The following is a 14695-nucleotide window of genomic DNA, read 5'->3' as shown; positions in this document are numbered from 1 at the left end:
GAGCACTAATCTCTGTTCCGCCGCAGGACACAGGGGGCTCAGATTGGAGCTGGGGTACATCTGGTGTTAACGTGTCTAGTAACCGTGCTATCTCCTACCCCCATTCCAGCAATAGCCCATAGTGTCTGCAATTCAGTGACACAGCCTCTGTAACAAACCCACAATCAGATGCTGCTTGTCTCCTCTGAGTACTGAATAACCACTTTAATAACGCTTGGGGATAGCGAGTATTCTCAGAGAAGGGAACTAAAAGAAATCTCAAAGGGAAACTGAGCCAAAGTAATAGAAAACTAACAACCAAACAGTAACAGCATCTATCCCTGTGACACTAAGTGGGAACCTCCACAGACTGTGTGGTTAGAAGAACACAGGCTTCCCTGTGGGACCTCTAGTGGTGGTGAATTCTACCCGTTGGTATATGATAACGGTCTGTAACCCAGACCCAAGCCAGGCAATGGGGAGAAGTCTTTCAGCAGCACTTCTGTCTCTCACACCTTGAGTGGTGGGTAGAGGGTAAGGGCAAGGGTAACGACCATTGGTGGGCAGAATCGAACCTGGGAACCGCTGAAGCTTAAAGTATGAGCCTCTACTGCATGAGCTAAAAGCCCCGTGGCTCTTAGCCAAGGCTGTAGCAGACTCATCAATCTCTAGATGGTCTAGGCGCCTCTAGAGGGGGGACAGAGAGCCACACCAAGCAGGCCTGGGTTACACATGTCCTGCCAAACAGGAAAGAACTAGAAGCACAAACTATGAGTTAGCCTATCCTCCCTGCACTGGAGGCTCCTTTGCTATAATATGTATTGTTGTAACCTCTAAATGTATGGCATTTTCCACACCCATTCCATCTCAGCCCTGCTGGGGCTATTCTGTCGCTGCAGAATGTGTCTGCTTCCATTTGTAAGCTACTTTTTTGGGGGCGGGGGAGCAGGTGGGAGCACAGATCTCAATATAGTCCCACATGGCCTTTGAAAGATTAATACAGAAATCCAACATATTGGATGACATAGGCATGAAAAGGTCATTTATCTCTATCTTCCCTCTAAATCTCACTCAGCACTAGGGTGTGTCAAAGCCTGCATTACCCGACCGCTCTCAGAGTTTGGGGGTAAATTCTGTTTGTAGTCAGAGGATTATACCTAGCCTGAACATTGTTGTAGATACTGTCAGGCAGCCAGATCCATCTGTCTCTGAGAATCTGGGCCAGATTTTCAAAAGCAGTCTCTAAAATTGCAGACAGTTCTTCCATCACTAAGTTTTTGCATGTGAAAAGCTCCAGTTTGATCATACAAACTGCATTTGCACACCAGAATCATGTGGTTCAATGACTCACCCTGATCAAAACCTCAGAATCTTCCCATTTCTCTCCTGTTTCAATCCCATCACCACCTGCAAAGTTCCATTTCACAATCACCGTTTTCCCCAACCAATGAGATTCAAAGGCTCAGGTTTTAAGGCCCAAAGTGATCATTCGATCATCTAGTTGGATTTCCTGTACAACACAAGCCATAGAATTTCCCCGTTACCTCTGTATTGAGACCAATAACTTGTGTTTGGCTAAAACTTATCTGTAAGGAAAAAAATATCAAGCCTTTGGTGGCTTGTTGCAATGGTTAATCTTGCTCTCTGTTAAATGTATGCCTTTTTTCTAAAGTGGGAGTGGATTTCCATTAGAGCCTGCCTATCTATAATCCCCTCGACAAGTCTTGTAAATAAAGCAACATGAGGCACTTCTTCCCATGCGGTGGGGAGTACTTGCAACCTGTGCAGCATTCCCTGTTTGTGCTAGACTAGGGAGTGAGGCCTGGATGCACACAAGGAGTTGGGCGTTGTGACGCTGAGTGTCACACGGCTTAAAATCCCTGGAAGACACTGCGATTCACAAAGCCTGAGTTACTCACTGTGAGGAAGTGGGGGGTGGTTCTTGGTTTGTTTGGTTTTTTTCAATGGTTTGCATGCAGAGGGGGTGGAACTCAGTTTCCCTGGGCGTTATTGGTTTACCAAGGTGATGGGAGAGGGAGTTTGTTCTTACAGAGGACCAGCGACAGAACTTGGGACCCCGGAGGTACCCCTGCAGGTTGTACTTGACCCACGATATTCCCCTTTTGGGGCATCAGGGCATCCAGCGCACCAGGCAAAGGCTGCTGCAGAATTTTTACCGGCCTGGGGTCTTTGACGCAGTCTAACAGTATTGCAGGTCCTGTGACTCCTGCCAGAGGGTGGGGAAGGCCTGGGATAAGTATAAAGTAGCTCTAAGACCTTTGCCCATCATAGAGGAGCCTTTCCAAAAGATGGCTATGGACATCACGGGCCTCCTCAGCAAGGCAACCCGGTCACAGAAGAAATACATTCTGGTAGTGGTGGATTTCGCTACTTGCTACCCCAAGGCGGTGGCTTTGTCCTCTGTCAAGGCAGAGACCATGGCCAATGCACTGCTGACCATTTTCAGCAGAGTGGGGATCCATAAGGAGGTCCTTACAGATCAAGGGTCCAACTTCATGTCAACCCTGCTCCAGTGCTTGTGGGAGAAGTGTGGGGTCTGATGCACCTGGGCCTCGGCATATCACCCTCAGTCCAACAGGCTGGTGGAGAGGTTCAATGGGACCCTAAATATGATGCTGAAAACATTTATGGACCAGCACCTACAGGACGTCACAAGTATTTACCCCACCTGCTGTTGGCATACAGGGAAGTGCCCCAGGTATGCACAGGGTTTTCCCCGTTTGAGTTGCTATATGGGAGGAGAGTGAGGGGACCCCTGGACTTGATGAGGGATGAGTCGGAGGGGAAGGCCTCTCCCAATGGAGAATCAGTGGTGGAGTATGTACTGCCCTTCCAGGAAAAGCTCGCTGAGCTCAAGGGCTTGGCCAGGGGAAACCTAGCCAAGGCACAAAGGAAGCAGAAGGTCTGGTACAACCACTCAGCGCGGGCCCGCTCCTATGCTACCGGGGACTAGGTGATGCTTCTGATCCCCATGAGGAAGAACAAGCTGAAAGCTGCCTGGGACAGCCCCTTCAAGGTCATCAGACAGGTAAACGAGGTGAACTATGCAGTGCAACTGTCCAACTGGGCTTACAGCCACCCGGTGTATCATGTCAACATGACAAAGCCATTCTGGGACAGGGAGAAGTTGGTGCTGGCTGTGTGTGGGCAGTGGGAGGAGAAGGGAGAGGATCCCCTGGTGGGTCTCCTCCCTGAGGTGGGGGCTGATCCCTTGCTGGAATCAGTTCCCCTCTCAGACCAGCTCACCCCTGCCCAGCAGGCCGAGATCAGAGCGGTGCTGCCTTCATACCGGCAGCCGCTCTCCAACCGGCCTGGGCTCACTAACCTGGCTGTTCACCGGGTGGAGACGGGAGCCAACCCTCCCATCAGGTGTTCCCCATTCAGGGTCACTGGGAAAGAAGCCCAGGACCTGGAGAGAGAGGTCGGAGACATGCTGGCTTTACGGGTGATCCAGCTGTCCTCCAGCCCCTGGGCCTCTCCCATGTTGGTCCCCAAGAAGGATGGGTCAATCCGGCCTAGGACTGATGAGATCCTAGATAAGTTGTGGGGGCTGCCCAGTACCTCACTACTATGGATCTCACCAAAGGCTACTGGCAAGTGTCTTTGGACTCAGAGGCCAGGGAGAAGTCTGCCTTCACCACCCCAGTAGGGCTCTTCAAGTTCCTGGTCCTGCCTTTTGGCCTCAAGGGGGCACCTGCCACCTTCCAGCACCTGGTGAATCAGTTACTGAGGAGGATGGAGGACTTCGCTCTAGCGTATATTGATGATATCTGTGTCTTTAGCCAAACCTGGGAGGACCATGTCTCCCAGGTGAAGAGGGGGCTGGGTCACCTCCAGGATGCAGGACTGACTATAAAAGCTGGAAAGTGAAAGGTGGGGATGGCAGAGGTGTCATACCTGGGCCACAAGGTAGGGAGCAGCCACCTGAAGCTGGCCAAAGTGGAGGCAATCAAGGACTGGCCCGCTCCCCAGACTAAGAAGCAGGTCCAGGCTTTCATTGAGATGGTGTGGTACTACCGGAGGTTTGTGCCACGCTTTAGCTCCCTGGCAGCTCCCCTCATGGAGCTTTTTAGGAAGGGCAAGCCAGACAGGGTGGTCTGGACCAAGCAGTCCAACAGGACTCTCTGTGCGCTGAAGGGGGCACTCATCCAAAGCCCGGTGTAGGTAAACCCGGATTTTAATAAACCCTTCCTGGTGTTCACCAACGCCTCAGACACCCGGCTGGGCGCGGTGCTAATGCAAACTTATACTAAGGGGGAGAGACATCCCACTGTGTACTTGAGCAAGAAGCTGCTGCCCCGGGAGCAGCACTATGTGGCCATAGAGAAGGAATGCCTGGCTCTGGTGTGGGCCCTTAAAAAGCTGCAGCCGTATCTATTTGGGCAGCACTTCACTGGGTACACTGACTATTCGCCCCTAACGTGGCTACACCAAATGAAAGGCGCTAATGCCAAGCTCCTGAGGTGGGGTCTGCTCCTGCAGGATTATGACATGGAGATGGCCCATGTGAGGGGGAGTGCCAATGTTATAGCTGATACTTTATCTCACGGCGGGGCCCTGAACTTCCCCAGGTCACTGGCTAAGTGACACCTCTCAGTTCAGACTCGAAGCAGGGAGAGATGTGATGAAGTGAGGGATTTTCTTGGTTTTTTTTTCAATGGTTTGCGTGCAGAAGGGGTGGCATTCAGTTTCCCTGGGCATTATTGGTTTAACGAAGTGATGGGAGAGGGAGTTTGTTACAGAGGACCAGCAACGGAACTTGGGACCCTGGCCAATGACCAGGAGAATGAATACCCCAGCGACTGGTGCCTGGTGACCAGGAGGCCCAGCTCGGACATCACAGCCGGATCTGGCCAGTGGGAGGACAATGGGCTCAAAGAGAGGACCCTGGTGACCTGACCAGCCAGTGGGGAACAAAGGATGGATGAGAGGAGAGGAGGCCTAGGCAACCCTGTTTACCTGGACAGAAGACAAAGGACGGAGGAGGGGCTTGGAGGCAGGTGATATCAGATGCCCAGCTAGAAAGCAAGGGGGTCTCTGGACTGGGGAGGGAGAGCAGGCAGAGCACACCTGGATGCAGGAGAGACTTAGATGTACTGTGCTGAGGGAGGCCAGGCCTGAGGGCACTAAGAGTTCCTATGCTGTGTTCAGACGCTCAATAAACCTCCCTGTTTTACGCTGGCTGAGAGTCGCTCCGATCTAGAGAACAGGATTGCATTATTCCCTCTGTGGCCCTGGGGGTCCAGAGTGAGTGGACTCCCTGAGGGGGCCCACGGCAAGAGACAGACATGCTAAAGGCTCAGAGAGGTGCAGTTCCAGGAGGCGAAGGGGCTTAACCCCCGGGAGAGAGTGGACTCCTGAGAAGGGCTGTCACACTGAAGGGGGTTCCCCACAGGGATCGTACGGGGCCAAGAGTGGGCACAACCTGTGAGTCCCCACAGCACAGACATACCCCGGTAGGTACATTACAGCTGTGTCCGACCAGTCTCCTGATATGTCACCAAGAGGGTCGGGTGTGTTCTTTGCCAAAAGCTGAGAACATGATCATCATGGTGTTGATGTTTGGAGAGATGTTTGTACAGGAAATATTTGAGAGATGTAGAATATTATGTTCCAAAGCTGTTGGAGATGAAGCATGTCACCTGAGTGGGGGCTGGGTCTCTGCTAACTCAATCAAAAGTGATCACCAGATGCAGGCCTGAGCATTTACAAAGAACCCCAAGAAAAGACCCAAAATAGGGGACCCTCAGGCCTGAGCTGAAGGTAATGAAACTCCCTGATTATGAAAAGAGACACAGTCTGGGGCTGTATAAGAGAAGAGGAAAGTGCACAAGATATTATCTGTTATGGAGGATATATTCTCCCAGCACAAGTGTCTCATGAAAAGTGGATCCCAGCTCCCAGGACTGGACAAGTGCTGTAAGGATTGACCATAGGGCAAGATATACCTTATTGGCCAGGAAAGTATCTTGTTAATAAGTATAGGCTATAGATTGTTTTATATTTTTGTTTTACCTGTAACCTTATGCTTCCAAAGCCTTTTCCTAGCTTTTATGTGACTTTTTAACTCTAGCTTTGTTAAATAAATTCCTGTTTGGTTTCACTATCAACACGTCTGAGTGCCTTGTGCGAAGAAGGGTGTTGAACTGAGGTGAAGACAGTAAACTAGGGTGCTCTGCTTGCACAGAGGCAGTGGATTGGTGCACACTGCAGCTTCCAGAAGACAAGGCACTGGGCATTGAATTGTAACAAGCTGGGGTGTGCTCATTGCTGGTGTGCAGAGGGGAAGAGCGAGGCTCGCGGAGCCAGGGGCAGAACACTTGTGCTGCTGGCAGAGCTGGGAGGATTTCCCTCGGTGGGCCCAGACTAGACTCTCTTGTGCTGTAAGCAGGTGGTAGTGATTCACCCTGGACACCTTGGGGGAACCCCCAAAAGCATAACAGCTCCCCTAAAATGGATGGGGGAGAGATAGGTGCCTCCAATTGTCATTCACAAAAGCCACCTACGCTGATGGAGCCCTACACCAGACTATCCCATAGCCCAGTGATACTCGGGCTGAGGCTCACGAGCCGCAAGTGGCTCTTTCATGTGTGATTCGATCATTACCCAATTACCGTGTTATTAACTGATTGTAGAATACTTGGTCAGTCACTTTGCTGTGAGAGTGTGTGTGTGTGGCAAATGGAACAATGAACTCACACTACTATGGCTCTTTCAGGTAATGCTGATCATCTATTCAGCTTCTGAACCCCCGAGGCCTGAGTCTCGCTGCCCTCGCCCAATGGTTAGGGCACTCAGCTGAGAGGTGGTAGATCTCTGTTCAAATCCTTTCTCCCCCGTCAGTCAAAGGGGAGCTTGAAGAGGGGGTCTCCCACATCCCCGGTGAGTGTCCTGGCTCACTGGGCCTACTTTTCTCTCTCCCAACCTCCAAGCCATCTTGTAGGAATTGGCCTGAGGGGCCCACTCGAGTAGGTGGCTGCTAGAAATGCCTACCAGATGGGGGCCTACATGCGACTTAGGCAGCAAAAGCCTATCTGCCCTGGGTTTTTGAATGGCTCTGGGGCTTAGGTTCTGGTGGCCCTGAAGGCAGCAGATGTAAACACATTCCAAGGACGAAACACAGGTGCTCAGGGAACTTTTTACTGCAAAACATAGGTGCTGAGTGAGTTTAGGTGCTCCAGGGTTCTGTTGAAATTTTGTGAATTGCAGTGGTGCCTCAAACTGGTACTGAAGTGTCTAAATCACACACTAAAACACCTAAGTACTTCTGTGAATCTAGGCCTGAGAAACCACTTGCTCAGCCAGGATTTTGATAGCTGCCTTGCTGTGAGAAGTTGGGTACTCTACTTGTCTCTTATAACTAAGTGTGGTAGGGCGACTGCCCTACACAGGTAGATGGAGGGTCAAAGCAGCCCTCAGGGAGGCTGTGCAAAACCCAACCAATGGGAGGAGGACTTGTAGAGAGCCAATCAGGAGAAGGTTTGTTGGAGCAGCCAATCGGAGCCAGGGAGGGCCATATAAGAAGGGCTGCTCAACAGAGCAGAGTTAGTCTCTCACTGGAGTGCAAGGGAGAAGGACTGGCTGCCTTAGAGGAGTACTTCAGAGCAGAGTTGGGGTCAGAGGAGCAATAGGGAGCTCTAGGCTGAGGCCCCGATACAAAGGGCTAGGAAGGTTCTAGGGCTATGGGGAAGTGGCCCATGGAAATAGGCAGTGGGAGTTGGAGGAGCGGCAGCACATGACTGCTGGCTATAGGGTCCCTGGGTTGGGGCCTGGAGTAGTGGGCAGGCGTGGCCTGAGTCCCCCATCCCCCTCACTCGCCACAGAGGGGGTGGCCAGTATTTGGACTGCAGTTTACTCCTTGAGGTGAGGGGCTAGACCAAAGGCTACAGTAGGCCATGGTGGCAAGTGGCTGGACTAGAGACAGCTGTTCCCCCCCAGAAGTGAGAGGAAAAAGTAGAGTGGGGCACAGCCAGATGAGGACGCCGTGGTCCGGGGAATGATGTGGCTCTTAGAGGTGGAGCAGAAGTGATGGTGGTGAGACACCACTAGAGGAAGGTGCACCGACAACCAAGAGCTAATTCCCAGCATGGCTAGCAGGAGGTGCTGAGGTGGTGAGTCATGCCCCCTCACACTAATGTTAAGATTTTTGTCACTGTTATTTCAGTAAAAGTCACGCACAGGTCACAGGCTTCTGTGATTTTTTTCTTTTTTTGTTTACTGCCCCTGACCTGTCTGACTTATATTAAAAAATAATGGTGGGGCTGGCTGCTGGGGGGAGACTGGCAGCTCTGGGGCTCCTGCTGCTCTGGGCACAGGGCTAAACCTGAGGCAGAAAATGTCTCGGAAAGTCACAGAATCCATGACAAAATCTTACCCATACTTATAGCGTGTACTGTTGGGGGTATGCACTGGTACTGACATGGGGAAGATCTTACTGTCTGCTGGATGATCCTTGGTGGCTCTGGTGCAGGAGCCAGAGGGGATGTCAGGTAAACAGGTATTGGCTCCGGCCGGTAGTTCTTTCTGTGGCCTCCTGCCAACACACAGGGCTGTGAAAATTCTTCCAAAAGGTGCTGCTCCTGAAAGATCAGTGACACAGGGGCGGGGGGAACAACTCTGTGCAGTAAAGGCAGGAAACATGAATATGTTCACAGGGCTCCACTTGGCCCTGATGTAACTCTAGCAACTCCCCACCAGGGTTGAATTTGACCCACAGTGGTGCCATAGTCATAGGACATGACTGGCTAACTGGAAACATCCCAAAGCCTGGTCAGCCTCTGCACTGGCACAGCTATGGGGGCACAGAGTGCCCTTTGGGGCAAACGCTGCTTTCTCCTCTCTTCCTCCCCCCCCCCCCCCCCCCAGCTTTTCTAGGGCTCCTCGGTTCCCTGTCTGCCTACAAGCCCTGTAATACTCACATGGCCCCACTAGCAGCTGCCCATACAACAAGTTCCCAAAGACCCTTAGGGGGTGATTTGTTTGTCTGGAGCATGCCCTGGGGCACAAGGGTTGGACCTGCTCCTGCAGCATTTCCCCCAGTATCCCAGGAATAAAAAAAGCACTCATGGATTTTTGCTTCCCTTTTACATTCTTCTCAAAGTTCAATCATGCAGTCCCTGAGCCTCCCAATACCAGCATAGTCTGGTAACTGCTATTGCAATTGCCATTATCCATGGGCTATGCACACTCCAGGATACTGTTTAACTACTGAAAGCCCCTGCAGCAGTCACCTCGTAGTACAGGGAAGATCTTACCCTAAGCTTCTGCAGGAGGTCTTTCCTTCGTCTCAGTGCATTCTGCAGTGCATCCTCCTGTCCATCGTTACTCCCTGAAAGAGGAATCTGATAGGCTCTGTTGCCTCCTTAAAGGATAATTAAGAGAGAGGCCTGTTCTAGCCAGGACTGGCTCTAGGCACCAGCAAAGTGAGCACGTGCTTGGAGCGGTACAATTCCAGGGGCGGCATTCCAGCCATCCTTTCTTTTTTTTTTTTTTTTTCTCCTTGGGCAGTTGCGCTCGTGGAGCTTGGGGCGGCAAAAAACCTAGAGCCGGCCTTGCTTCTAGCAGTTACCATAGTGGGTTAACTCTAGAAAATGTGATATTCTATTGTTATTACTTTTTTCCAGGCAAAAAAATTTATTTTCTGGTCACTTGACAATCCTGTCACAAGAATGAACAAGGATTTTATTGTACCAAGTACAGCAAAGATAGTATCACCTCTCACTGGCAGTTGGTTTCAGTAAGAAAAGAACAGACTGATGGGATGTTTCACTTATACACTGAATTCCTATAGACAGGAGGTCCCCTTGGCCCTTACATCACCCCAATACATTTGTATCACTTGTGTCTGTTATCTGACATTCTTTGCACAAGTTTCACAGCAACCTGGGGAATATGGATGTTGGTTTCCAACTGCATCTGTTTGGCCAGCATAGCTTACTCCCTGGGTTTAATAATCTGGCATCCTCTCTCTCCCATTTGATTCACATTCTACAAACTGTGATCTGTGTTCTTCTCTGTGCAGCTTTGCTGGTGCAAAGCAGGCCAACACTGACTTAGCAGGTGCCTGAAGGATTATTCCTGCTTAGGGGAATCCTTGGGCAGGGCAGAGCTATCATAGTGGCTCCTTTACACACACCCCTGTCCTGACTGCTGGGGGTATGGCCTCGGTTACAACTAAGCGCTGCTCAGAAATAGCTGAGGATCTGACCCTGTCTGCTCTTTTAGACAAATACAGCTGAAACCGGTTGGGGGGAGAAATTCCACCAATCAAAAGGCTGCATAGTGCACTGTGCCCTTCCTCATCACTCACGGAAGCAATTGGTATTTCATTCCAGCACTGATTTCAAGATTGCTTTCCTCCCATTAAGGGCTGTGTCTTCACCCTGCCCCAGCTTCTGCTGGCCTATGGAGCTGAAGGTGGAGCAGCTGTCTTAGTGTAAGTGGGAGAATAGGCCCGCTATTGTGGGGAACTTTCCTGGCTCATACGCTACCCCCGTGAAGTGGGCTAGCAAAAGGATCTGAGTCCTCGCTCCCACTTCCTTTACCCAGCGGCCTGCCTGACCTCAAGGACTCCCCTTTCACTATCCTGTGGGGCAGAGTCCTCGTAACGCCAACAAGGCTGAGCCCAGGATACCTGGGGGGCTTGACCCCCAACCTTGTTGCAGTCACTTAGGGCAGAGGCCAGGGTGTCCCCACTCCAGAGTGCTCTCTCTACACTGGGTGCTTCCCTGGCCCACTGATCATCACATACAGTTCAAAGCAAATTCAACTTATTTAAACAGCAACCAATTTTAAAAAAAAGGAAAACATGGGAAAGGCTAACAGAAAACCCATCACTCTGCCCTGTGGCATGGGGATCCCACAGCCAGCCAGCTCTGGAATGTCCAGTTCACAGTCTGCTCCTCCCACGTCCCAGGCCTCCTGCCCAGGCCCTGGCTGTGCTGCAGGGATGCTGCAGGTCAGACACTTGCTCTGGCGGTGGCCACACGCCCTCAGGCTCTAGGTGGCAGGACCCTTCTTCCCAGCATCAGCTCCTCCTGTCTGGGTTATGATCCCATCCCCCTCCAAGTCCGGCCTGCAAGGCCTCTTGGCTGGGGGTGTCTCCCTGTGCTGAGCCCACTGCCCAGGATCCCCCCTCGCTCTCTCCAGCTGCTCCCTGCACCTGGCTCTGGACTGCTCCAGCCCCAGCTCTTGCTCCACTCTCCTCAGCACTGATGCTGCTGCTCTGCCTCCTGCTCCCTGGGCTGCTTCTCAGGCTCTGGTTGCTGCAGCTCTCCTCCCAGCACAGGTCTGCTCTCTGCGCTGCTTCTCTGGCTTTTGTTATTGCAGCTCTGCTCCCCAGCTCAGATCAGGCTCCTGCTTTCTCCTTAGCTTGGCCCCACTCTGTGACGCACACACAGAGGATGGGACCCCCCCAGCCTCCTGACTCCCTCATTAGCCTGCCCACCCTGTCAATCAGGCTGACCTAGCGAATTGGCCTCTCCCCATTGCCCAAGATGCCTAGACTGAGGGAAGGAAGCACCAGGAGTTTGAGGCCACTTTCCTGTCCCACTGTTAATATTTCTATCACCATAACAAACATATGGTGCTTTCTGACTGCCTCACTGGGTGTGCTGAGTGAGAGCAGAGATGCCTCTCCTAGATTTGAAGGCTGGAAGAGACCATTGACCTCCTGCATAGCCCAGGTCTGACAACATCACTCAATGATTGCTGCATGAAACTATGATCTGAACTAGAGCAAATCTTTTATCTTACTTGTTGTGGAGAGGGGTGACTCAATATTCTCCAGGGTCTCGCGTTCATTTTCTAGTTTCTGTGGATAAAACCATTGTGAGAACAGATTAAAAGTCAGGGACTGAGGCTCACAAGAACATCCAGTCCTGCATAACTAACAAACACTTTTGGGATACAAGGAAATAAAATGGGGTTGGAAAGAAGGGACATCTCTCACTTCCTGCTAGTCACACTTAGGCCTGGTCTACACTATGAGTTTGTCGGATTAGCAGCGTTAAATCTGAATTAACCCTGCACCTGTCCACACAACAAAGCCATTTTTTTGACATAAAGTGCTCTTAAAACCGATTTCTGTACTCCTCCCCAACGAGGGGATTAGCGCTGAAAATCTACATCGCCATTTCGAATTAGGGTTAGTGTGGACACAATTCAAAGGTATTGGCCTCCGGGAGCTATCCCACAGTGCACCACGGTGACTGCTCTGGACAGCGCTCTGAACTCAGATGCACTGGCCAGGTTACAGGAAAAGCCCCAGGAACTTTTGAATCTCATTTCCTGTTTGGCCAGGCGAGCTCATCAGCACAAGTGATAATGCAGTCCCAGAATCGAAAGAACTCCAGCATGAACCAAACGGGAAGTACTGGATCTGATCACTGTATGGGGAGAGGAATCCATGCTATCAGAACTATGTTCCAAAAGACGAAAAGCCAAAACATTTAAAAAAATCTCAGAGGCCATGAGGGACAGAGGCTACATCAGGGACACAACACAGTGTCGCATGAAACTTAAGGAGCTCAGACATGCGTACCAGAAAACCAAAGAATCAAACGGACGCTCCAGGACAGAGCCCCAGACATGCCGCTTCTACGCTGAGCTGCATGCAATTCTAGGGGGGACCACCACCACTACCCCACCCCTGTCCGTGGACTCCGAGGATGGGATAATCTCCGCCATGGCTGAGGATTTTGCAGATGGGGAAGATGAGGAGGAGGAGGAAGAGGACAAGCTTGGGGAGAGCACACAGCACATCATTCTCCCTGACAGCCAGGATCTTTTTATCACCCTGACTGAAATATCCTCTCAACCCAACGAAGCCAGAGAAGGGACCTCTGGTGAGTGTACCTTTTTAAATATAATACATGTTATAAAAGCAAGCGGTTTTTAATGATTAAGTAGCCCTGAGGACTTGGGATGCATTCGTGGCCAGTACAGCTACTGGAAAAGTCTGTTAACGTGTCTGGGGATGGAGCGGAAATCCTCCAGGGACATCTCCATGAAGCTCTCCTGGAGGTACTCTAAAAGCCTTTGCAGAAGGTTTCTGGGGAGAGCAGCCTTATTCCGTCCTCCATGGTAGGACACTTTCCCGCGCCGTGCTAGTAGCAAGTAATCTGGTATCATCGCATGACAAAGCCTGGCAGCGTATGGTCCCGGTGTTTGCCGGCATTCAAGCAACACCCGTTCTTTATCTCTCTGTGTTATCCTCAGGAGAGTGATATCGTTCATGGTAACCTGGTTGAAATAGGGGAATTTGATTAAGGGGACATTCAGAGGTGGCCGTTCCTACTGGGCTGTTTGCCTGTGGCTGAAAAGAAATCCTCCCCGCAGTTAGCCACGCGGTGGGGGGGGCATTGGAGCTGAGCTGTTCGCGTTTGGCTAGCAGGGATCTTCCCTGATACCAGCCAGGCGGTGGGGGGGAGGGTAAAGCGATCATCCCAGAGAATTGGATGTGGGGAGGGGGTTAGTTTGGTTTCTGCTGCTGCATGTTAACAGGAAAACTGCAGCAGTAAATGGCCAACTCAAATGGGCTTTGCTTGGTATGGGAAAGGAGAGGGCTGCTGTTATGAAGGTTGCAGAAGCTGAAAGACTATGGCTTACCATGGCTGCTTGCAAGCTGAATTTTGTTGCCCGGCCCTGCGTGTGTGATCTCTAACACCAAATCCGCAGGCACTCAATATAAGATGCAAAATGCGACCTTGTACCAAAAATCACATGTGCTATGTAATGTGAATAGTGTTGTTCACCATGAAAGAGTATAGCCATTGTTCTGTAAAATGTATCTTTTTAAATACTTCACTCCCTTTTTTTCCTCCAGCAGCTGCAAATGTTTCAAGCCCCCCTCCTCCGTCCCAGAGGCTATCTCAGATAAGGCGGCGAAAAAAAACGCATGCGCGATGAAACGTTCTCTGAGCTCATGCAGTTGTCTGGCAGTGACAGAGCTGTGTGGAAGGACACAAGAGCAGAGTACAGGACGGTGGCGGATGAACGTGAGGAGGGGTGGCAGCAGGAAGATCAGAGGAAGCGTGAGGAAACGCTGGGGATACTGCGGGATCAAACGGACATGCTCTGGCATCTGGTGGAGGTTCATGAACGGCAGCAGGATCACAGACTGCTGCTGCAGCCCCTGCTTAACTGCCCTCCCTCCTCCCCAAGTTCCATAGCCTCCTTGCCCAGACGCCCAAGAACGCGGGGTGGGAGGCTCCAGGCACCCAACCACTCCACCCCAGTGGACATCCCAAGCAACAGAAGGCTGGCATTCAACAAATTTTAAAGTGGCCTTTTCCTTCCCTCCTACCCTCCTCCCACACCCCACCGGGCTACCTTGTGAGTTATCTCCCTATTTTTATAATCAATTAATAAAGAATATATGTTTTTAAAACTATAGTGACTTTATTTCCTTTGCAAGTAAGCTGTGATCGAAGGCGGGAGGGCAGGTGGCTTACAGGAAATTAGAGTCAACTAAGGGGGGTTGGGTTTTCATCAAGGAGAAACAAACAGAAGTGTCACACAGTACCCTGGCCAGTCACGAAACTGGTTCTCAAAGCTTCTCTGATGCGCACCGCTTCCTGCTGTGCTCTTCTAACTGCCCTGGTGTCTGGCTGCACGTATTCAGCAGCCAGGCGATTTGCATCAACCTCCCACCCCGCCATAAACGTCTCCTCCTTACTCTCACAGAGATTGTGGA

General features: G+C 51.2%; 1 protein-coding gene across 2 annotated transcripts in view; it reads right to left on the bottom strand.

Annotated features, from left to right (window-relative positions):
* C11H21orf58 (chromosome 11 C21orf58 homolog) overlaps positions 1 to 14695 on the bottom strand; it is a 41303-nt gene that overhangs the window by 17050 nt on the left and 9558 nt on the right. For both annotated transcript variants that reach the window (XM_043525815.1, XM_043525816.1), the window contains exons 2-4: positions 11755 to 11812; positions 9255 to 9328; positions 8436 to 8579 (exon numbers count right to left, since the gene is read on the bottom strand). In XM_043525815.1, the coding sequence (XP_043381750.1) occupies positions 8436 to 8579; positions 9255 to 9328; positions 11755 to 11812 (276 nt within the window). The remainder of the gene's footprint in view (positions 1 to 8435; positions 8580 to 9254; positions 9329 to 11754; positions 11813 to 14695) is intronic.

This window comes from Chelonia mydas, chromosome 11, assembly GCF_015237465.2.
Source record: "Chelonia mydas isolate rCheMyd1 chromosome 11, rCheMyd1.pri.v2, whole genome shotgun sequence".
NCBI classification, from domain to species: Eukaryota; Metazoa; Chordata; order Testudines; family Cheloniidae; genus Chelonia; species Chelonia mydas.
Note: the sequence above shows the minus strand (reverse complement) of the source record. Positions and strands in the feature narration are given on the sequence as shown.